The 25212-nt window shown below is 39.0% G+C and overlaps 1 protein-coding gene across 4 annotated transcripts in view; it reads left to right on the top strand.

Annotated features, from left to right (window-relative positions):
- The window catches only part of IQGAP2 (IQ motif containing GTPase activating protein 2), a 132515-nt gene that overhangs the window by 68392 nt on the left and 38911 nt on the right, over positions 1-25212 (top strand). Inside the window, exons 5-15 of one of the 4 annotated variants that reach the window (XM_074931420.1) lie at positions 1623-1699; positions 6718-6785; positions 7152-7265; positions 13321-13499; positions 14147-14234; positions 14794-14957; positions 15482-15569; positions 17996-18159; positions 18698-18858; positions 21179-21303; positions 23352-23515. In XM_074931420.1, coding sequence (XP_074787521.1) covers positions 1623-1699; positions 6718-6785; positions 7152-7265; positions 13321-13499; positions 14147-14234; positions 14794-14957; positions 15482-15569; positions 17996-18159; positions 18698-18858; positions 21179-21303; positions 23352-23515 — 1392 coding nt within the window. Of the gene's footprint in view, positions 1-1622; positions 1700-6717; positions 6786-6834; positions 7266-13320; positions 13500-14146; positions 14235-14793; positions 14958-15481; positions 15570-17995; positions 18160-18697; positions 18859-21178; positions 21304-23351; positions 23516-25212 lie in introns of those variants that run through there. The other 3 variants (XM_074931421.1, XM_074931422.1, XM_074931423.1) reach the window with 3 other exon arrangements.

Genomic DNA, 25212 nt, shown 5'->3' with positions numbered 1-25212 from the left:
GGAAACAAATCTGAAGAGAATATAACGTTGAAAGCAGTGGGAATGTCAGCTATGCGCTGCTGCTGGTGTGTGTGGGCTAAGGCTTCTGTGAATGAGTGCTGGGGGTGGAAATGCTCAGGGTGCTTCTCCCATGGGAAGGCAAATGGGGACACTAGCAGTGTTTTACCTATACCTTATTACTAGTACAGTCTCTGTGGGGGCCTGAAAGGAATATGGTTTAAAACAGAAAACTTAAATATTTGTTTCCTTTAGGTTACTACCTCTCATCATGTCTCTTGCTGCCTCTTCCTCTTAATGTACATCCCACTTTCTCTGCCCGTACCCTGTTTTCAGACTGTCCTTGCACATTCCAGTGCATCTGCGTGGCTGTGCGGCTGCTTCTCTTCCGCCTGCTGCTTTCTTGGGTCACCTCTCATATATATCTTCCTCCTTGTGGGTCTTCGCTTGTCATCTTCCCTCTCTGCTGCTGTTTCTGGGCACCAGTGAGTGTTTTTCAGATGAAAATCCTTTAAGAAAGGGCTGTGTGGAAACAGCTACTATGCTTGTTTGGACATTTCATCCATATGCAGCATGGGACAAGTACTCCCTCACCCGGGGTGCCTGGGTGGCAGCAGCCCCAGCGCTGCCTTGTGCTGGCACAACAGTGATGCTCAAATGGCTGCATGAAGGGCTGCAGGGACTAGTGGCTAGTACCTATAAGCAGGTGCTTATAAGCAGAAAATGACACCCATGATTGCCATCAGAAATGCCACAGAGACAGAGGGGGTCCTGCCTTTCCCAGGTTTTTTTGACTAACTAGAGTCCTCCATTCAGCTGGCTGATTTCCACCCTGCCATCCCTCCCCTAGAAGGTTTTGCTTCTGTTAGGAAGGATGGTCATAGCCAAAAGTTTTCCCAAGTCTCCCTCCCGAAGATGTTGTAAGTATATGATGAAGAAGGCAATGTACTGCTGACTTAGTCTTGTCCTGTTAATTGTGGGATGGTGCAGCCCTGAGTGCCTGGCTTGGGCTGGAAGCCTGCTGCCAAATCTCATGGCTAGCTAAGCCTTTTATTTTATTTTTGTGGAGAAACAGTGTTTAGTGACTGGGACCAAGGCCAGCAACAAATTAGTGGTAGAACCAGAATTGGAACTTATATTGTGACTTTTTGGCTAAATTGCTTAATATTCCTCTCTCTGACTATCTTTCTCTGTGAATAATGTGTTAACAAAGTTAGAGGTGATAGCAATTAGAATTTTGCATTTTTAAACTATATTTGATAGGTTTGGTTTGCAATGAGGCTTTGCAAATTGTAACTACATCCCAGGTTTTGGGTGTCTGTAGGAGGACAAGACCTACTGGCTGAGCTTGTGCTGAGAGACCTTTTCTAAAAACCTTGCTGAAATGCTGTCTGTTTCTCTCCCTTTTTTCTCCCTCTTAAGTAGTTTTGTGCTTTATTAAATTCTTCCTTACAAAAACTACTGATCAAGTTTAAATAACATCAGAAGAGAACTTTCATAACTGTATAGAAGTAACACCTGAAATTCTATAAGTTTTAAGGTACGGTTCTGTAGAGAGCTCATTTTAGGTACTCTTCTGCTCAGTAACATTTCTCCTCCTTTAACTGTATGTTCTTTGCTTTTAGATCTTTTATCCAGAGACTACAGATGTCTATGACAGGAAAAACATTCCTAGGATGATATATTGCATTCATGCTCTAAGGTAACTGTTGATGGGAGTACAAGTTAAAGTAGCTGCCAAACATAGGCATGTAAGTCTTGAAATGACTTTAGGGTAACCAGTATATAAATATCTGTCAGAATTCAGAAATTAACTTAAAGTTGGAGACAAAAGTCCAATTCTGTCAGGACTATTGACCAAATTATTTTCAAAATAGAATTGAAGCACTATTGAATTTAGCACAGATATCCCCCTCTCAATGAGTATACCTCCTCACAAAGTACACTTACCATTTCAAAACACATACTGCAATAGAAATGAAATAAATGAACAAAAACTTAGCAAAATATTAGTATAACCATGGGACAGATGTGATGATCAGAAAATTATGATGAACTTATATCTTTCTGTGCCAAGAGAAGCAAATAATTGCTGTTTTCTGAGGCCATTTGTGTAAAAATTAAAGTTTTTCGAAGTTCTGAGCAACTTGATTTTGAATGTGAAGTCAGGAAGGCTTTGACTACACCACTGAAGGTAGGTCTTAAAATTTTTATGTTCTGCCTTATGGATTTTCTTGACATTTAGCACTAAAAGTAACAAACATCTGCCTCATCTTGTCCCTGGTGTGAGGGCAGCGGTGTTGGCAGACAGCTCCTTCCTCTTGTGGCTCTCCTAGGTCTCCATATGCAAGAAATTAGCTTTTTCTTTCATTATTTTCTTGCAACTAGGCTTGCAGAGAACATAATTAATTTACACTCCAAACTCTCTTCTACATTCCTAATGGTGTTCAAAGGCACAGCAGCTGCTCCAGGGCTATAGGCCAGAAATTATTCAATACATGCTGTAATTGAAATTTTTTTAAGGTCTAATCCTTGAAATGATGTGCCCACTCTTGCACTCTCCATTGACAACCAATAAATAGAGCATACCACCAAAGTTTATATTTCTTTCAAATAATAGGTGTTTGAAATGGATAGCCCTGGTATTTTTTTGTTATCTTTGACAAGTGTTGCCACTTGAAATTATTACACCTTGTGTAATATTTACTGACAGTAAACTTGGTAGTGTGGTCTGTTCTGCCAGTGAGTGTCTTATGTAAGCCTGAAGTGATTTCCTGAAGTGGATGCATGGGCCTCTGGTATTAACCAGCTCAAGGTGACTTGATGGACACTGCATGTCCCTCTGGCCATGTCATGGACCAGCATAAATGTTTTGCAGGGTGTGGAAGAACACAATGAGGTTTTCTGATATTTTTGTCTTCATGTACGGAGGAGGACTTCATCAGCTGTGAATTTGAATGCTACATGAGGAATAAGCCCATCAGTTAGAAACTGCCTTAAGATCTGCCTAATTGTTGCAACAGCGATAACTTTTTTCATTTTGAACTGAATTTTGCAAGGGCTTGACCTTTGGTAGAAGTTTTCCTTTCTCCATCTTGACATGATGCAGGATTTATGCTAATATCAGAATTAGTCTGTGTTGTTTCAGATTTCACTTCCAAGTTTGTCTTGTTTAAATTACTTTTCCTTGCTGCATGTCAACACAAAGATATTATTCTGTACTTACAAACTATTATTTTAGAAGTGGACTTCATAACAAATTTGTCATGCCACACTGAAGGGGAATAGGCCCGCAATGCTTTTGCTTATGATGCTTTCCCGTGTGTAGGGCCTGTGCCTGCATCCCATGTAGAATATAAGAATTGAAGAAATAGTGGTTTATTTCCATGCCTTTTTCAAAAATGCATGTTGTAAGACCTTCACTAGAGTCTTTCAAATCAAACTCCAGTATCAGTACTGAATGGCACACAGCCTACATTGAAAAGTCTGGGAAACAACAAAATTAAAGACAGGGCACTTGCTTGACCAGCAGCATTCCCAGTTGGATTGGCGTCAGAGGAACACTGAGCTGAAGAAATCCAGCTCTGTTCCCTTTCTGCTGCTGTTGTACTACTGACCTGCCGGCATCTGTTGCGCTGGCTTCACGCTGTGCACCCCACAAGCTCTACTCTCTGAGTTTGTCAGAGCATCCTCTCTAGGGAATCAGTATAGGGTTCACCAACTCTAGAAAAATCTGTCCCTGTTGTTCTCACAATTCAGCACCACATCATCTAGAAACAGCTGTTGTGAACAGGCTTTTCACCTTTGCGGCTATAGCATATGCACATGACCACTATATAAAGAATCACCCTTTGGTTTGAATGTTAAATTCTAATGCATTTTGGAGCACATGCTCAGACAGATTTCAAACGGTTATAACTTGGAAAACTGAGCAATTTCTCGGAGAGGAAAGGGGTTGACCTACTTCCCATGCTTTCTTAGTTGTTACCAAGTTATTACTCTGAAACCTTTTTTCTTGAGCTTTCCAACAAAATCATGTAAATTTAACACAGATAGGATATTTTCTTATTCTTGGAAAGCCTGAAGTCATCTTTAGTTGACATTTTTCCTACATGACATCATTTATGCACAGTCAGTGTGCATAATTTAAGTGCTTAAAATTGCTAAGATTATTTTTGTTTGCTCCTTTAAGAAGAATGAAATAACCTTAACTGCAGGTAATAGAAGCAAAAAGCTCTATCCAAATTGTCTATCTGGTATCTGAAATGTTAACATTTCACAGGGCTTTGGTTATTTGGGGGTCTACTGATTTTTATGCTGCTAGAGGGCCTGAAGATGGACAATGACTCTAAGCAAGATGGTTTAAATGTATTTTTAGGATATATCCTGGTTCAAGTCTGAAATGAAGATCATTGCACTTACAGTATACAGAACAACTTGCACTATCAAATACAGCACTGCTCTGGCCAGGAAAGAGTGACTTAACAAACAATTTCTAGACTCCTATTGAGTATTATTACCCTCTTGCTTTTCTCCTGTTGAAATATCGATACTTAAAGCCCAATGAACAATACAAAAGCATAGGTTTCATTTGTGTGATTTGTGTGATTTTTTTTTTTTTTGTGAAAGTCAATTTGAATTTGTTCCTGTACTAAATGAGTTTAAGAATGGCTTCATTTAAATTAAGATATTAACAGTGATTCTTGTTCATAAATAGAAGTGCTTATGAGATTTTTTTTTTTCTCCCTGAAAAATTCAGTTTTCAGATGATTTTTGCAAGCAGACCACATGTACATCCTAGAGAAGTTATCTCTCTGAATCTTGAGAGATTTCTGGTAAACAGTAGAATAACAAGCAGATGACAAAGCACACTATTTTCAGATCTGTTTTTTTACAGCAAGATATACATGAGCAAAAACAAGACCCAGGAACCTCTGCCTGATATGAACTGCATGGGAATTTCACTTGGGAACTGTCCTTTTCCCTTTGTCTATTCCCTGCTCCTGATTCCTTACACCCAGCTTTCTTAACCCCAAGATCCCTTCTTTTTGATTTTATGTGGGTTCCCTGAGGTTCAAGATACATTAATTAAGCTGTTTCAAATGAAGTTATACCTTAATACTGAGTTGAAGTGTTTATGTGTTCCCTGAAAAGACTCGAAGCACATTTTCAGCACCACCTGGTGGTTAAGTTTATCCAAAGGAGCATAGGAAGTAATGCTCATGTCTCAATATCCTCCTGGAATTGCTGAGCAGCAAAAATGAGTCTTTAATGTTTGTAACACTTTTTCTTCTTCTGTCTTTTTGTTGTGATGACCCCCAAAAGAGCCACCATAGCCCTGTGATGTTGCTGATCTCTGTAGCTGTTTGTATCACACCTGGTACTTCAGCCAGGACTGTGTCCCTGTCTCAAACTTAGAATAAAATCTCTCTAAAAGCCCACAAAGAAAGACTGGGAGACAGATCAAGGTAACAGAGGAACCTGGTTCATAACTCTAGATGTGTGGGTTTTTTTCTCCTATAACTAACTTTCATTTAAGACTGCTTTGAAAGGTGAGAATGCCAGTAACCATGATTTTGAGGGGCTGCAGCAGTCAAGAGTGTCATCCTACATGAGAGATGCTGTTGTGTCCACCCAGGTTGTGACAGGGCAGAGAAGTAGCTGTGGTAGCATGGAAAAAGAAATGCTGATTGTGTGCTATGAGATAGATGTTATAGCTACAAATACTTGCTTTGAATCTCATTCTGTAATTTGCTAATAGCAAAAAAAAAAACCCCAAACGACAACAAAAAAACAACAAAAAAACACAAATGGGAAACATGCCTCTCTATAAACAAAAACCCAAGCCACAATGCACATTTGCAATGTATGATGTTGGGGTGAAGTAATTTTAAAAAAATGTACAAAGTAGTCTTTTTGGAGGAATGCATTATTTAAGTCTTGTTTTTAAAATCTACCTTTTTGATCACTGCTTGCTAAACTCACTTGTTTATTGAATTTCACTTTTAAATTAGAAACACCAGAATTTTGTACATAAATACATGCATTGTGTTTGGAAGATATTAAGAAAATATGGATTTACTTCATTGTTTTTTTCAGATAGAACCCCAGAGCTTTAGGAATAATGAGCATAGATATATATTTGCTATACTGAAACAAGATATTAGTTCACTTGATAGCACTTTTATTTGAGCTCTCTTCATTTTCCAAAAGCTAAATAGCAAATATATTTGAGACAGGCTCGGACATACTTACAGGTCCTTGTAGCTCTACACTTAGTAAGAAGGGTGTCAGTGATTTGTGTGTCTTCAGCTATTACTTACAGGGATGTAAGAATGCAAGTCAAAGTAGCACATAGATCCAAAGTTATAAGCTGTACTAAAGTTCATTCACATCTTGATTTTTTTTGTTTCCTAATGCTAGATTTTTAATTTCTTTGACTGTCTTCCACTAAGGTTTTCCGCTTGTTTATACATCCCCTGTGATCTGAGATTTGTTGACAGTGCCTCGCTTAGAGAGGCTTCTTTGAAATATCAAGAAACACTTCTCTTTCTGTAAGACTTAAAATTGCAGCATTAAGAAAACTGTAGGGTTAATTTATTCTGTACATGCCCATGAAAGTCAGAGGTTAAAGGGCAAGCTTCATAAAAGCACTTTTCTACAGAAAGTGAACACCCCAATTGTGTGCAGGACTTTAAATTCTAATTTTCTTCTTCACAGCTTATATCTGTTCAAACTAGGATTAGCACCACAGATCCAGGACCTACTGGGAAAAGTAGACTTCACAGGTAATAAACTGCTTATCTAATCATATATTAGTTGGTTTATTCAACGAGTAAATCTGCTAACATTGTACATATTTTCTATTACAGTTTTTCTTCTCCCACGAGGTTGTTCTGAATACAACCTAATGAAAGAGGTGGGGAGGCTGCTACTTTTAATGAATTTCAATATTTGAAGGACAGAAGGGAGTGAATTTGCTTGGGATACTTGTCATATCTTAGATGCTTTCAAAATAGGGGGAAAAAACCTGCCAAGAAGTCCCAGCCACAGGTGCTGTCAGAATATTGCACATGTGTTAGTAGGTATGGCGATTCATAATGAAGTTCTTGTGGGTTTTTTCTGATAATAATTATTTTTTTTCACGTGAACAGAGGAAGAAATCAGCAACATGCGAAAGGAACTAGAGAAGTACGGTATACAGATGCCATCTTTTAGCAAAATTGGTGGGATTCTGGCCAGTGAATTATCGGTGGATGAAGCTGCATGTAAGTGTGACTTTTTTCTGTTTTCTATGCATAATTTGACAGAACACTAGCAAAATATTTTTTTAATTCACCTGGTTTGCCACCTCAATACATGTCAAGAAAAGCAAACAAGTTTTCACTGTCACACTGCATCATGGTTACAAGAGCCCTTGCAATCTTTAAGTCTGCGTTTTGAGCATCTCCATTGAACCATAGGAAACACAACCAGAAACAGATTTCTTACAAACGTTTGTATGCATTCAATGTTTTGATAGCTAGTGCTCCTCTAGAATGATGAATTGAGCTCTGCATCTGCCTCTGCACTGTAGGGGGTTCAACAGAGACATGTTCAACATGGGAACAGTTTGCTTTCTCTGTGCCTGCTTTCTGTGTTGGGCTGTGAGGACAAGGCACTGTTCCAGATAGACAACTTTCTCGTGTATGGTGGAGCATATGTGGAGTACCCATTTGGCTCCATGGGCAGCTTTTGATCTGTCTGACCACTGGCATGCGACCCATAGCATGGTAAACCCAGCTGGAGGGCTCATCCTGCTGGTGCATCCATAATAAGCTTTTCCCTTTTAGGGGGATTGGTACACAGTTGTCATCCTTTTGAGTCTGTTTTGAACAGCTTTCACTCAAAAATAAAATTAAGTGCTTTTTTGCTGCCCAAGACTATTCATCTGTAAATCTGGTTTTTTTCCTCCATTTTGTTTTTTTTTCTCCATTTCATTTTTTTTTGTGGAATGAAGTCATATATTTAAAAATGTAGAAACAATTGCTTGAACTTAAATGACATGAAGTGTGTCCACTTAAATCCATACTTGAGCTCCAGGTATTTTGTTCAAAATCCTAGCCTTTTTCAGAGGGGCAAATTAGAGAGCAGAAGGGCTGGCTTGAGTATGTCAACAGCACAGTGAGTCATTGGTACAAAGAAGTAACAGTACCACAGACTGTACAATAAAAGGTGAGGGGAATAAGGGCCACTTTATAATTAATTTCCATTACAACTTTGTTAAACCTTGCAAAGTAGCATAATTGAAACAAGTAGATTCATGATGTTACTTAGTGTGTTGAAATCTCCCGACCTTAATTTAAAACACAGTTCTTTATGTTGATTTGCATTGTCTGTGTTGTATATTTTGGAGCCTGCTATAGCTTAATATGTGCATGCTTCTGCAAAGCTAGCTCTTGAAATACCGCCTCTGGACGTGAGGGTAGTTTGTCGCCTTTTTCAGCAGATTTCCAGAGATTAATGACTACCAGGCACTTTTCCAGGGAGCTTCCTTCCTTCCCTGAAGATGAAAGGGCTGCAACTTCCTTTTCTGAAAGCTTTTTATAGTGTGTGTAGGTTTTCCTTTAACTTCTGAAGTGTTTTCAGTCTTCCATAGAAAAGTAGGGTTTCCTGATGCTGTTTCTGTCCCTTTGGGCAAGGAGAGTTTTGTAGATAACATGCGCTGCCCCAGAACAGGAAACATCTGCTATGGGAACCCTCACACACTAGTGAGGTAGGACATGGAGATCCTGCTGGAGGAAAGGGTCTACCACCCTGCTTCAGAAATGAAGTAAGGAAAAGGAGATATGAAGTGAAACAACTTGTGATGAGTCCTGCTATGCAGTCAGCAACAGTAGAAATCAGTGTGCAAGGAGTAAGCTTAAGTGCTTTCAAAGTGAGCTTATTCTGCAGGTAACCCTCTCTGATAATCTATGCTTCCACACTACTCTTTCAAATCCAGACTTCCTCACTGTTTCTCTTGGTAGATGGGTTCACAACATCCACCAATATCTGTTCACATCTCTCCTAACTGTGACCTTACATTTTGACTACTTTTTGCTAGCTCCACTTATGTGGCCTCTTACACAACTCTGGAATAAATTATATTCCTCCTATATGTTTTGTTGTATGAGGATGGTGGGCCTGATATGTGTGTCTTCTCTTAGCACTTTGAGCTTGATCTGGGTGTTCATAGAATATCTCAAGCTGGAAGGGACCCATAAGGATCATTGAGTCCAACTCCTTTATCCTCACAGGACTACTTAAAATTAACCATATGACTAAGAGCATTGTCCAGATGCTCCTTGAACTCTGACAGACTTGGTGCTATGATCGCTTCCCTGGGGATCCTGTTCCAGTGACCAAATACCCTCTCAGTGAAGAACCTTTTCCTAATGTCTAATCTGAACTTTCCCTATTTGTAAAGATCAATGTTGTCCTGGTTTCAACTGGGATAGAGCTGATTTTTTTCTTAGTAGCTAGAATAATGCTGTGTTTTGGATACAGTACAGAATTCAGTATGAGAAGAATGATGATAATAGTACACTGTTGCTTATAGCTGTTGCTAAGAAATCAAGGTCTTGTCAATTTCACATGTTCTGCTAGTGTGCAGGTACACAAGAAGCTGGGAGGAAGCATAGCTAGAACAACGGACCCAAATTGTCCAGTGGAATGTTCCATATCATAGAACATCATGCTCAGTATATAGATGATAGTTGACCAGGAAGCTCACTCTCTTGCCTGTAGGATTGCGGTTTCAGGATCTTACCTTCTCTGGGCTTGCTAGCCTGGTACAGACTGGGTGTTGGTCAGCAGGTGGTGCACGATTGCATTGTGCATTACTGGTTCATATTTTCTATTATTGTTGTTATATTCCAATTATTAAACTGTTTTTATCTCAACCCACAAGTTTTTTTACATTTACCCATCCAATTTTCCCACCCACACTCCCTGGGCAACTGGCTGCGTTGATATTAGAAGTGTTGAGATAACAACATATCTGGCTAGAGTATATAACAAAGAATTTGTTACAAGCATTCAATATATTGGTTCAGTAGCTGCTTGTCACAATGTCAATTTACTGAATCCTAGACTAATGGTGCTTATTTTTAGGGTTGTGTTACATATCACCTCACTTGCTAGATATAGTACCTGTGATGCTGATTATCACCTGTGGGAGGTGGAATTTAGATTTTCGCTTTGCTGTACGCTGTAACACTGATTTATGGCACGGTAAGGTTATCAGTCATGGGACTAGTTTGGTATTTGTACTCAGCGTTGTCATCACCTCTCTGCTTCAGGGACCATTTAGCAAAAATGGTTAACGATTACACCTTTTATCTCTTCTCTGAGAGCCAATCCATAGGGGAGACACCTTCCTTCACTTCCCCTTTTTCTCCAGGTTAATTACAATAGTGTTTGAGAATTTCAAAAATTTTGAATATTCTTGGAATGCTGAAACTAACATGGTCTTATTGCTAGGAGCCAACCCTGAACATGGTTCAGGTTTTGTTCAGGATTAAATAACTATATAAGAGTATCAGCCAGAGACCTACTCCCAGGTAGCAGAGCTATGAGTGGCAGGCTGTATGGGATAGCATGGGCAAGTACCTAGGACAGTGAGCATCTACAATGGTTTGGAATTTACCCTTGAAAAAGTGCAGAATCCCAAAAAGCTAGTAGAACATTTGGAAAAAGTATGTTGTTACACTGGCAATTCCAGAGAGACACAAATCACTACAGTGTGTGCTGGGGCCTGGCCCATGCCTACTGAGCCCTGTTCAACATTATTCAGTGCCCTCCAGAGGAAGAGAAGGTCTCTGGATCTGACAATAAAGTGACAGGCACTGCAGCCCCTCCAACCCCAGCAACAAGCACTGCAGCTGAACCAAAGGACCAACCTGCACTGGTATCTGTCACCCCTGTACAGAGGAAGAAATGGACGTAAAGGCTATCACATTTAGAAAGGATGAAGATGCTCCTCCTAGAGAGGGGAGGAGGAGGAGGGAGAAGACAAGATGGTAATGGCCTCCACCCCATCACTATCTCTGAGTGTACTGTGGGGTATACAAAAAGATTTCAGCTATTGTTAAGGCAAGCACATTGACACTTGGCTGCTCAGATGCTGGGAAAAAAGGACCAGTAGTTTGGATGTAGAGGGTAATGAAGCCAGGCAGCTGGGGTCCATTACTAAGGAAGGAGGCATTGATAAAGTCATTGGAAAAGGATCACAAACCCAGAGCCTCTGGAGGCAGCTCTTTTCAGGTGTGAAGTAAAGGCATCCCACTAAGGAAGAGGTGGTATGTAATCCAGGCAAGTGGTTCAATACAGAAAGAGGTATCCAGTAGCTGATAGAATTAGTTGTGAGAGATTTTATAACCCAACAAATGTGCAGTTATCTGAAGACCCAGATTATGTCCCACATGGCAGAAGGTTATACAGAGCACACCATCACTGTATGCCAGCTCATGGGTGGTAGTAGATATAGGAGGAGATGATGACACTCCAACTGTGAATGAAGAGGGTACCCAACTCTGGCATTTCAAAGAGAACCTTCTTACATTTACCCCCCCAATTCCCCAGGTGGTTTTAAACCATGATTTTAAACCATGAAAAATGTCGAAGGAACAAGTGTGTGTCTCACTTCTTCTCTACCATGTCAACTGCTTAAGTTTCCCATCTGATGCTGTGCTGAACTGAGCTAGAGTGAAATCATTTTAGAACAACTTTCTGGCATGAGTTTAATGCTAAACAGTGGATCATTCACCAACACCTAGGCAAGCTGTTCCAGTAAGTGCCTTCTCTGAGAACATATATCTTCACTTCGTGCTTTGTTTGCCCATGTTGAATTTCCATGGTCTGCTCTTCTGTTCTACTCTCCTAAATTTGTACATACCTTTGTTTTTCTAAAAACTCAGTTTTCCTAATCATTGACAAGCATCTTTCATTTCTTTCATATAGTGAAAGAAACTGAAGGCTCTAAACTCAGATATGTAGACCCTCAGTTAAACTTAATTCAAAAAGGTGCTATTTACTTAATGCTTTTCTCCAGTTTAGCAAAGCCATGCAATGCCATGTAGTAATTAAACACTGATAGAATAAGGAAAGATAGCATTCATGTTTTCCCTCATGCATCTCAGTGATGACATGAAAGTAAATCCTAGACAAGCTGCTGTGATGATAAATGGGGAGAAGCTGTGTTCCCCCTTTGGGGTAATGTCTAGATAAACATTAGATTCTATGTAGTAATGTGTGTGAAATCTGTGAGATGAATATGCCACCAGACAGTTGTGGTCTTTGTGGCATGAAGGTCCAGATAAACTGTAGCTCTAGTGAAAGTCCTTCATCTAGAGTGATCTTAGAGCCAAATGTGTGCAAGGAATAACTGGGAAGGATGTTAGCCATTAGTCTACACCTAATTCAGCTGCCTGGTTTTGATTTTGTACATTCATGTAAATTTGCTGAAAAACAAGTTTGCAGAAAACCAAGAGTATTTCTGACTCTTAAAATCTTGGAGTCAAACATTTGTTTAGAAGCTTCCTTGTCTTCTCAAAGGAAAGGCTTAACACTTCGGCTGATCAATGGATATAGTGAGTCCTATGGCATTTTTTCTCCTTTTCCTGTGCAATAACGTTTTGGGAACCCTACAAAGACATTTGTGTATTCTTTTCCCTTGTCTGAAGTTTGCTGTCCTGTGGCTTTGCAGGTGACAGAAGTAGGGACCATTTCATCACTGTCTCTCTGGTTCTGCAGCTGCTCATGGAGATCCTCAGTTAGGAAAGGAGCTGGTTCATCCCAGGCAGGCTTAGATGTAGTGTGCAGGACTGCACCCTGCCTGGCAAGTCTTAACTATGTTTTCTGGAGGACAAGTTTCATGGAGTTTGAATTTCCTTATTCTTGTGTAGTATCTTTCAGATATGGTTAGTTTAGCCAATACTTTCATATGTCTCATACTTTTATGGATATAAAAACAGATATAAGAGAAAAAATACCAAAAATGTTTTAAATTCCTGCATATAATTGCCTTCTAAATGACATGAGACTTGAAGAATAAAATGTAACTCATGATTTATCTTCTTTTGGTAAAATAGTACCCCTTACTTTGGAGAAGGGCAAACATGGAACAGACATAGAGTGATTTTTGTTGCTGCAGTCTAGGTGAAACATTAGGAGTGGGCTGCTTGAAGTAAGATATGTAAATTGTTGAACACTTATTTGAAATGTTAAATATTTCAGAAGAAACCATGACATTTTTGCGACTGTTTTTCTTCTTGAAATTTAGGTTTGTGTTTTTAATTTTAGTGCATGCAGCAGTAATAGCAATTAACGAAGCTATTGAGAAGGGAATATCTGAGCAAACCATTGCAACTCTGAGGAACCCAAATGCAATGTTGCTAAACGTGGATGAGGAACTTGCACAGGACTATCAGAATGAACTCTTTGAAGCTAAAAGGAGAAAAGAATCAAATGCAAGACTTAAGGTAATGGTATTTTATTAGCACTCCTAGTATATATGTTCTGTTATGCTGCTGCTTATGCTGTAGTATTACTGTTTTTAAAATTAAATTAACTTTTAAAATTAGTGCAACTAGGAAAAAAACCCTTTTAAGCTAAATAAGACAAGTAATGATAATGCAATGACAGCCAAATTTATAAGAATATGATTAGTATGAATATGATGTAGCTTAACTGACCAAAGAATAAAATACTGAAAGACTTTAAACAAGAAGACTCCTTCTCCTGTATCACCTGCTTTAGAACGAACACATTTTCTGTTTAAAAAGTTGCAAAAAGTATGGTACCTTTTTGAAGCATAAAGAATAACCTCTACCACAGATATTTAATGTGAAATTATTTGCTTTGTTTTTCACATGAGAATTAATGCTTTCTGTAGTTGAAAAATTCTACACTGTATTTACATGGGTTTTTTGCAAGAAACAGAAAATGCTTTAAATATTGCTCAGCCAGTTACCATGAAGTACTAATTTCTTTAGTTCATGTGGTCAACAAATTCCTTTGCAAATATGTCCTGCAAATATTTCAGCGGATGCAGTTTTAATGACTCCTGTTAATAGCTTTTCTCTGTGCAAAGCTTTTGTGTGTACTAGCAACAATTTTATTTCCTTAGAACGGCACAATTTCTGAAGAAGAGAGAGATGTCTATGAGGAGCTGCTAACACAAGCTGAGATTCAAGGCAATATCAATAAGATAAACAGTAAGCCATTCTTGATCCTTATGGAAGTGTGCATATAACGTGATCTAGATTCCAGCTGAACACAACTTGAATACACATGAATAAACAAAATATTTCTGTGGAAACTTGTAAAATATGCAGAAGTCGATGATATCTAGCAGGATTTTTTCTTGCTGTTCTTTCTCTACTAATCTTTGGGGGGGGCTATTGTCTGTGTCTGTGGTTTCTGCTGTAGGAATTCCTCAGTTCAGAACTGAATCAGTTATTGCCTGCTCTGTTTCCTTATGTTTGAGTTCCTTAAGTGTGCAGAACACTGTAAATTTTGACCCCCTCTTCTATATAGAACTGAAATTCATTTATAAGCTTCCAGTTAACTGTGGTTGAATAGCCCAGATAGGCTTGAACAAAGCCAGAGACTCCCTTCATAGGACTGGTCTTGAAATAGATAATCCTCTGCTGGATAAAGATTGCCACCCTAGCTGGCTTTTACAAAAAGTGAGATGATGACAGCAATGGACTTTCTTTTTTTTCTTCCTCGCAAAAGAGTATTTACTGTTTATAAGCATTGTTTTCATTTCAGTTCACATAGCTTTAGTCCAAGTGAATGAGGCTATTGACCGGCAAGATGAAGTGGCACTGATGGCAGGTTTGAACCGTCCTGCTCTGAGCCTACTTGAAGTTCTGCCGCAAAATTCCTCATGGTACCTATTGCAATTGTGTGATTCTAAAGAACAGAAAATGCAGGTAATTTAATGGAACAGATGCTACATGTCAGCTTACATTTTTTTAGCTGATTTTAATTCAGAGAGAAATTGCCTTTCATCTGCCTTCAGCATCACTTTATGAAACAGTTTTATAAAGGTTTTAGAATAATTGATGAACAAATTAACACCAAACTAGATGCATTTTACTCTAAAGAGTGTGATGCCCTTATAAGTAGTTACTAAGATAAAATAAAAATCTGAGATATGGCATGCAGCCCCTAATACTATGTTTGCTTTGAAAATGAGTTACAAATTGAGTACAACAAAAGTTAATATTGAATCATTAACAGCAAATCAAAGAGTCAGTTGTGTTTCAAGGAGAAAATACATCATTTTGAGCAAGATGAAAATCATCTGCAAAGATTAATGCTGTGTTTACTGAGACATTGTATTTGATGCACAGGGGACAGTACAATCAAAACCTTGTGTCCCATAAAGGGGTTTTATCCCTTATTTCATATAACACTTGAAAGCATTATTAAATTTTTTTTTCTGATCTGTTAGATAGGAGGGGTTCCAAATATGCTCGACAAAAGTGAAATACAAAAAGAAGTTAGTGTTGCCAATGCGGAAGCTGAGGCTCACAAGCTTAGTGAGTAACTATTTTAATACTCATTTTTTACAATCACTGTTTAATTATGTTAAGCTGATTAATTGAATCCACTACTTCTTGCATGTAAACAAAGTTTGTAAAACTGAAACAATACATGTTGCATTTGATTTTTCTAACTGTTCTCAGTGTCACAATTTTCAAGTCCCCAGTCTGTGCTGCAATGGATATACTCTTATCTGAGGTAGCTAATACTTTTTTCTTTGAATAACTTGAGCCACTGGTAAACACACTGGCTAAAACTGAAGACAATCTATTTCTTGATGGCTTGAACAAATACTTATTGGTGCAGTATTAATCCTCACTTTGGAGCAATGACCATCCTTGTAGAACTGAAATAGAATGATCAAATGGAAGAGTAATTTCTAGTCACATCGCAGAGGAAAATTATTCTCATTTTGAGACAGATATCTAAATTTAGCCTGTTCTTAGCCTGCTAAGAATATCACAATACAGATGTTGTAGTTTGTAAAAAATATAGTTAAGGGGGATCTAAATTTGCAGTGCATGTGTATTGCTGCTATTAACTGAAAACTTCTTTGCTAGGAAGTTCAGCTTTGGTTGAACTACTGTCATTTCATGTTACGTCTGGGCATGGCTTAGTTTCTCTTTTGTCTTTGATATTATTTCCAATGCTTTGAATCCAGGCTGCTTGCATTTTTAATGTGACTTAAAGGCTGTACACTGAGTTCAGCTCATGCCAGAAGATACATTTGACTTGCTACCTCAAATGTTAGCCTGTTTTAGATAGGTCAGGCATGGTGAGCAGTACTTTCTCTAAAAGAGTTGCTCCTTGGTAAAAGAAATGAAAAAAATTATGTTGCATGAAAATCAGCAACAGCTATCTGGAGAGCAACATATTTCTTATGTTTGGTTTGAAAGGAAAAAAATAGTATGGTTTGTTAATGGAATGTGAACAATGTGAAGTGTATTTTGCAGGTTGCATGCTCAGTTCCTGGTTATTGACTACAGAACTAATCTATTCTATTTGTGGACTCAGACTCATTTCCACTTCACTCTTTTCTCTAAAAAAGCATGTACACCATAGCTCTGAGAGCCTTTCCTTTTTCTAACCTCAGGAATAGCGCATAGAGAGAGCCTTCAAGAACAACATGGCCCCATAATGACCATGCTTCAGAGCAGTTGAAAGGAGAAGTGAGGGGTTTGTTTAGGTGGGCCTGGTTACTTAGTAAGATTTTCAAAGTCTTTGTGTTGTGTAATAAGATCTAGAGCATTGCTGCATACATGAACTGTGGATGGTGTTTGCTGAACAAGAAGTCTTGTACAGACGTGAGCAGTCAGCAATGACTAAAAGTATTCCCTGGATAACAGAATACAGAAAAGCCATAAAATAAGGTGGAGGAGATAGAGGTTATTTTGCTGATGGAATAACATTTACATAATTGTCATTCTTTACTTTGCCATATACACTCTAACCTTCAAGGTGGGTTGTGGCAAGACTAGAGCGGTCTCTTGTACAGGGTGTTCCTGGGTGCACCCTGTCTGAGTTTCTTCAGCGTTGGATCCTACAAGTGTGTGCAATTATGGTGGCTGTGACTAAGCTAAGTCGTGTTGTAAGGTTTCTATAGCTGCCCGAGTAGGAGGTGTTTTTCGGCATGTTTCTGCTGGGCTTCAAACCTCTGTTGAAGTAAGTTGAGGAAAAAGCGAAACAGGTTTTTCAGGTACCAAAAAGGGTTATGTCCGTACTCCTATAAGGTGGTCTGTTTAATTTGGAATCTGAGCTGTAGAAGAGGGGATAATTTCTAGATGGCAATGCTAGTGAGGACTGATCATCCTTGCTGTCAAACAAATGAACAGGTGATGGCAAGCAGAGGAAGTCCTAGAAGCCATAGCATATGGTTTTCTGTCAGTTTAGCTATTGAAAATCCAAACCCCCCAACATATTCTACCAGATCTGCTGAAATGGACAATAAAAATGTTGGTGTTTCAGCACAGGCTTGTTCTACTTAGCTGTGTTAGGTCCTGCCAAAAGGAGGAGGCAAGGAAGAAAACAGAGCACAGAAGGAAAAGACCATCTGGGGTGAAGCAAGGCTAAGGCACTGGAGCTGACATACCCAGTAGTACCTGCTGTAAGCAAACCCAGGACAGATATTAGGTCTTTCTCTGTTCTAGGATGGATCAGCTCCTTTTTTTGGGTTAAAGGTACAATAAGCAGTCTCTAATACCTAGAAGTCCAGAAACTTTAAAGTCCTCCAGTAAATTATTTGCTGTATACCTTCGAATAGACAGTTTTCATAACATTCAGCAGTTGTTTCTTGAAGAATCTCACGCAAGTTTGTTTTATCTCTAATGACAGCAAATTATATTCTTTGGAATTACCTAACTGTCATCTACATGGCATAAAAAAATGAAACTTAATAGGCTTTTCTCTCCCTGCTGTTGTCTAGAACTTATAGCAGTTGACAATATCAATACTGCAATTCGTAACTGTGATCCTAGTAAAACACTGGTTGCACTGGTGAAACCGGAGGCGCAGCTGCCTGTTGTTCATTCATTTGCTGCTGCTGTCTATCAAACTGAGCTGTTCAACCTCCAACAACAGAATGCTGTGGTAAGAGTGAAAAGCTTATGACCTGCTTGCTGATGTTATGTAGTCAAACCATGAAAGAGCACAAATATAGCATGTTGTTTTTATTGTGTAAAATCAGACTTAACTATCTTGCCATGGTGTTATATATTGCATGAATGGTGCTGTCGAATAGGCAATATTGAATCAAAGGATTTATTTCTTGATACTTTTCATTGGCTGAGCTCCTGTGCGGCAACAAAACAACTGATATTTAACTGTTGCATGCTCTTATTGAGGACTAACTGTTCTATATATTGTGTAGAAAAGTAATCACTTGAGATGAGGGTAAGACCAGAATAGATGGGGTTATGAGTCAAAAGAGGGAAAAACTGAAGGAATGTTGTAGCAAACCCAGTAATCTCTACCACCAGTGGTGTGTTCATCCGACATACCTATGACTAGGAAACTGAAAAGACTTTTAAAATCAAGTCCATCTCCTTGATGGTATCTGGACTGTGTAACTTAATTTTATTACACTGCTTATTCAGCTTCCTGACTGCGGTACATTATTGTCCTACAGAATTACCTGGCACATGATGAACTGTCTATTGCAGTAGAAATGTTGTCAGCTGTTGTGTTGCTAAACCAGGCATTGGAAAATAAGGACATCCTAAACATAAAGAGTCATCTCAGAAACCCATGCATTGGCTTCAATAGTCTGGAAGAGGAAAACTTTCAACGGTAAAGGTTCAATTTGTATTGTCTGCATGAGACCTGGCAACTTCTGCAAAAGGATAAGTAGGCATTTTGCTAGGTCAGCTGTCCTGTGTTGTGGTGATGAAGTTGAAAGAGCTGCAAGATAAACACCTGTGTTATAAGTTAATAAGGGATAACATGACAATTGCTGAACTAGTTGTATATCCATAAGTATAAGCAATCACACAGCCTCAGATGTTTGAGGGCAGAGGATGTGTGAGGTGCAGGGAAAACAGCCTCAAAAAGCAAACATTAAGATCTGACAAGAATTTTTGCAAGACACTAAAATGTGAACCAGCTGTAACTGGAAACTGTTATTCAGTAACCTCTCTGCAATAGGGAAAGAATATATTTGGAATGTGGTAGTGTTTAATGCCTTAAGGTCCAGGAGGCCCCTTAAAACATAGCTGATCCCTTTTTTGCTTGAGAATTACAAAGGTCTGAAAAATGTAGTAGTTTTATTTGTTCAGCATTAAATTATAGCCTTCATGCAGCTGCCAGCTACTTGCACTGCCATGTGCTGCTACCTCTGTGATCTTTTGCGTACCTGAGAAAAATATCAGGCAGCGCTATGATTTGTGCGAGACCTTAGCCCTGAGAGTGTTGGTGAGAGCATGGGGGCATGGACTGTTTTTTGCCTCTTGACCATGAATGGTGGAATATTCTGTGTGCTGCTGGAAGGCATGACTAGGCAAAAGGGACACTAGTGGCTGAAGATCTTCACAAGGCTGCCAGGGAACATGAATCCAAGAGTGGCCCTTGCTAGGTGTCTTAAAGCTGAAAGAAGGACAGTCAGGGTAGGAATAAGAGGCTAGTGTATTGGCTGGAGGGAGCAAAATGCCACTTGGCCTCTGCTAATGAGGTAGTGCTTGTGGGCAAGAGAAACAATGCATACAGAAATGGCCCCAAATTGTTCTAAGTGCAGCATTTTTGTCTGCTGCTCCTGTGACCTGATCTTTAGATTAAGCTGCTAGTCAGTACAAATGAAATACTAGGAATTAGTTGAATAAAATAAAACAAATAATATAAATTTTTATTTGTAAATAAAACAAATTTATTTATAAATAAAATAAAATTTTATTATGGCATTATGTAAATCTGTGCTGCCAACCATATGTTGAATATTGCAGGAAGCTTTGATTGCACGATACCAGAAGCAATACAGTAGAGCTAGAAAAAATTCAGTGAGGGAGATGCTGTTCAATGGCTTTTTACCAGAAGAGATGAACTTACTAAGAATGTGTTTCATAGAAGAGTGAATTTAAGGGAAATATGATATAGGTCTGCAAAAGTGTATATGTTGTGGGGAAAGTTGAAAACTTCTCTTAGAACTTCGATTTCTATTTTCTCACGAAAATTTAAGTGAGAAAAGATTGGACACGATCAAATATCAAGTTTAAAATTTACATAAGGAACTGCCATCTCACAACCCACTTAAATAGTGGGCCTCATACCTAAACAAGATTAGAATTAGAGTTGATAAATTAATGGAGCACAGATTTGTTTGCAACTATTAGTGATACATAGCCTCCAACTTGTGAAGTCCTTGAACACAGGCTGCTCAATGTCGGAAGAGCAATTCAGAGTCAGAAATTATTATTGTCTCTTGTATTTTTTCTGGCAAACATTTACTTTTCAGGCTTTGCTGGAAATAGAAGACAGGTATTTGATCTGACATATTGTAGAAGTTGTATGCTTGATTCAGAAATATGAAAATTATTTAGCTTACACATACATGAATTTATACTACCGTGAAGGTTTCCAACTCATCTTGATCTGTGAGCCCTCTAAGAGCAGACACAGACTACAGAAACTGTGCTTGGAGGACCTTGAGTTGTGGAGAGAGAAGCATCATTTTTTATTCCCTTCCTCTGCCCATGACCCATCTTCCTCCACATGGAGGGAGCATGGAAGTAGCAGAAGGTGCTGCTATCCGGTGCTAGGGCAGAAATTCTGGTCTTTGACCTAGTGCATCAAGAAGCCAACCATAGTTTCTCCCAAATTTATCTGTAGCATCATAGAGCAAAGTGTATGTCCAGTGTATGTATGATCATCTTAGGTTGCCAAGAAAAGTGCTCTGAATTACTGTACGGGGCTATTTTTTCAGATCCTGAAATGTATTTGTAGAACCAGCAAGGCAGCTTGCATGTCTGTATAATTTCTGGGAAGAGATGAGTTTGAAACTCATTCATTGGAAAAAAAAAAAAATACTAGGCACTAAATAATGAATGACACATCTGATAATTCTTTAAGGCAGTTTATCTTGTATATGAAATACACTTATGTATTTTATATCTTCTTATAGTTATGCTGATACACTATTGTCTATTAAGTCAGAGGCTTCATCTCAAGGCCAAGATTATTTAAGCTGGAATGATATCCAGAACTGCATTGACATGGTTAATATACAAATTCAAGAAGAAAATGAAAGTAAGTAAGCCTTCCTCTACATTGCCTGCACAGATGATAGTATGGTCTTTGGTATATAAATTTCTGTGCTGAATGGCCTTGGACACTCTTTAAGAGAGAAGAGCATTAAATAATTTTGAATGCCCATTGGTTGTTAAATATTCTTAAAGTATTCCTGGTTATGTTTTGGCAGGATGAAAGATATTGTATGATGCCTGTCTTCTGCAGTGTTACAAATGCCATAATTCTGCCCACCTGGCAGTATCTATCAGTATATGGACTGGATGGTCTTGCTTTGGGGATTTTGCAGAAATTGTATGTGAAGAGCATATTGGGGGGTGGGGAAGAAACCACAGGTAATGTCCTGTGGAAAAAAGGTTTTTTTAAATGTTAAATTATTTCCAAGCCATTGTTTTTCACAAGAGAGTTAAGTTATGCAGTGAAATTATCTGTCCTGCTCTCCTTTTAGGTAACTTGATTTCCTATGTGAAAGTAGTTTATATGCCTGGTTTTTCTAATATAAATAGATTTAGAGTTTATTTTTCAAGATGAATGTAACTATTGGCCTTTAATTATATTAAATGTTATGACTGGTCATTTGGGCTTCAAAAATGCTGAAGGAACAAGTTTTTCCACTTGATATAAAAGTATGGGTGTTTTTTTTCACTAAAATTAGAGGCTATCAAATTATGCCCAATCTGTTGGAAGCAAGGAAAGGATAGGGCAATTTTCAGACTGCTTGACATCTGAGAAGCAGTTTGGAGTATAGTTTGAGAGTCTTTGTAAGGTGTAGGCTGTTTCCAGGGTGGCACTGGCACATGGTGCATGTGCCCTTCCCACACTGCCATCAGTGTCCAGCGTGCTACAGTTTCATACTGGTAAGAGAAGCTTTATGTTACAGAAGTATTAAAACTGACTGAATTGTTTCTTCCTAAATCTTGTCAAGCGGTTGCCACGGACCCTTGCAGATTGCTTGTGTGCCCTCTGGCAGGGTGGGATGCTGAACAGTTCATTTGACTGACATAATGATTTTTTTGTCTGAATCTCTGCAGTAACTAGGATTTGAAGCATGACTTAAAGTGGGTTTGCATTAGGAGAGTCAGTCTTAAGTACTAAAATAGCTGCAATTTGTTTCAGTGACACTAGCCTCTACCCTGGGTTGGTTATTTGGGGCAGAGAGAGGAGGAGGAAGGGTGGTCTTTATTTCCATAAGCAAGCCCTCATGTCTGCATGGTCCCTCTTTGGTAGCAACCCAGAAAAATTACTCATATGCAAAGCCTCAGGAGGGCATGGATCTGTGTCATCCACCAGCCGGCCTGTGGTGGTTTAGGGAGAGACTTAGTGAGTGATAACCTGCTGTCAGCAGAGAGGGGGGTGTTCTTCTGGAGTGATTTCTTGGAGAAAGCACCCCAAGCAGTGCGTTTCAGCAGGAGGAAATTGATTTTAAAATGTTGAGACCAGTCTGAAAAAAATGAGTTAGAGGTTTTATTAAATACACTGGGCTGTGTTACACGTTGACTGAAGTTCTGAGTGCCACTGGACTGAACAATCAAGTGATTTCTCATAAATTCAACATTATCAGATTGGTTATTTAAGTGAAATTTAAAGAAAATTTATTTAATGCTGTAGCTAGGAGGCCAGTAGATATATATTTGTTTAAATCAGAGTTCCAATCTCCTCTGAAATCACTTGAAATAAGACTTTCAGCACTGTGAGTGAACATGTAGGTGAACATATTTAGATGTGATGCTCAACCTTTCCTTAAGCTTTATGTAGATACTCCTGCCCTGAAAGTAGGGAAGACTGTTTTCCTTTTTTCAGCAAGGATAAATTTAACTTTTATGAAGAGGTAGATTCAGATGAATCAATAACTGTGACAGAAAGGAAAACTGTACAGCTTAATAACGTCACATGAATATTTGAGCAAAAATCGATCAGCTGCTGTTGCTGCCTCTGCTTTTTCTTACTTGATTTTTCTGTTCTTTATGTTACTGCTTTGTTTGTACCTGATATCAGATGTTGTATCTTTCTTTGATAACTATGTCTTTAATAACTTTTCCAATCCATAGGAATCATTGCAATTGGCAACATTAATGAAGCAATTGACCAAGGAAACCCTGAGAAAACTCTAGAAACTCTACTGTTGCCAACAGCCAAGCTGCAAGATGTGAAACCAGTAAATGCAAGGCACTATCAGGATGTTCTGCACCATGCCAAAGCACAGAAATGCAAGGTTAGAGCTTTAACTGTTGCTGTTTGTCAGAAATTAAATGCCAATTCTTTTCACTTATATGTGTCCCTGTCCTGTTCTCCCCATGTTGGATTAGCTGTGCCAGTGGGGTTGTAAATAAGCCGATGACAACAAACTAGCACTAAGTGATTTTTCCACAACAACTTATTCTGGCTGGCAAAAAGGGGATCAATTCTCAATGTAGTCATACTAAGACATATCCCGCATGTGTGTCACTACCAACTTGACACAGCCTTGCTTATTTTTAATTCTGCTAGGTCGCTGCAGCTATTATAAAACATAGGCAGTAGTCACCCTGATGTAGTTATGAATTTGTGCAAGGATCTAGTTACTAGAGTGTCAGGCAGGTAGTCACAATATGGACACGACTTAAAGCATTTGCTAGAAAGGAGTCACAGTCACTCTGAAGGAGTCATGGTGTTCCTTGACAAACATCTGAAGTACTTTTAGGAGTCTCAGTTCCTTAAATCTGGTGTGTTATAATAGTGGAGTTTCGTACATATTTCTGTTGTGTTTTATCATGTAACAATGAGCGGGTTGCCTTGTATGTGCCTTCAGTTTAAACCTATCTCAGCAGGATATTGCTATCTGCTTCCACAAAAGCAGTGCCCTGGTTAGTATCACAGCTCAGGAAAGCATAAACAAAGATCAGCCTAGCAGCTTGCAAGATGTGACTGAACACAAGATTAGCTAAAGCTATTAGCACAGCACTTGAAATGTCCAGTGCTGGAAAAGACAGTTAAAATTCAATAATGCATTCACAAAGTAATATGGTCAGCTGAAAAAGTTTCTGAACTTCAGCTTGTAGAAATATCTTCCAGCTATCTTGCCACCTTACTTGTGGTACCTGCTATGAAACAGTGTGTTTCCACAGCCTGCTGTCAGAGCTTTCAAAAGGCATTTGCACATCTCAGTTTCTTGCTTGGGTTTCCAGGTAAGGGCTGGTTTCACTGAGACCTGGATCCTAAAAAAGCACCTCCCTTTCCATGTGTGCTGGGAAGGTTTAGTGCATGTTGACTACTAAATTACCTGTTCTGGAAGGGCCAGGGTTGGTATTCGTACCCAGAGAGTGTCCCTGCAGGTGGTGGTTGTGCAGTGTCTGGCTAAGGACATGCCAGACCATTTCTGCATGCATAGTGAGCTGGGATGTCCCCAAGGCGGAGACCTACAGCCCACACAAATCCATGTGCCTGCACACAGCAGCCTTGCCTTGGCTTGCTTCTGCCAGCTGTGTGCTCCCCAGGCACAAACAAGGTGCCTCCCATATCCCTGTGTGAATGTGTTGATAAGGAAACAAATGGGTGTCTCCAAGTTTTGGAACAAAAATTGTGCAAAGCCTTTGAAGTCGTCTTGGTAAAAAATTTGTGATGTTCCTAGAGACTTCCACTGGCATTTCGTTCCTGAGGTATTTTGGTTTTGTAGTCCTTTGACAACTACTTAAAATGTCTCTGTACACAGGAACATTGCTCCTGTTTAGGAAGAGAGCAAGACACTGTACTATATGAGCTCCCAAAAGAAGTATTCAGATGCATTAATCTGATTTACTTTCTCTGCAGGTCAGTCACACAGACATCACTATTTTCTAGATAAATATATGATTTAGATTAGACTTTTTTTTTTGAGAAAAGTTCAAACAGAATTGAAAAGCTAGTATGGTGTCTAAAGCCCATCTATTCCCC

This window comes from Athene noctua, chromosome Z, assembly GCF_965140245.1.
Source record: "Athene noctua chromosome Z, bAthNoc1.hap1.1, whole genome shotgun sequence".
In the NCBI taxonomy this organism is placed as follows: Eukaryota; Metazoa; Chordata; class Aves; order Strigiformes; family Strigidae; genus Athene; species Athene noctua.
This window is presented reverse-complemented; position numbering and strand designations above follow the sequence as displayed.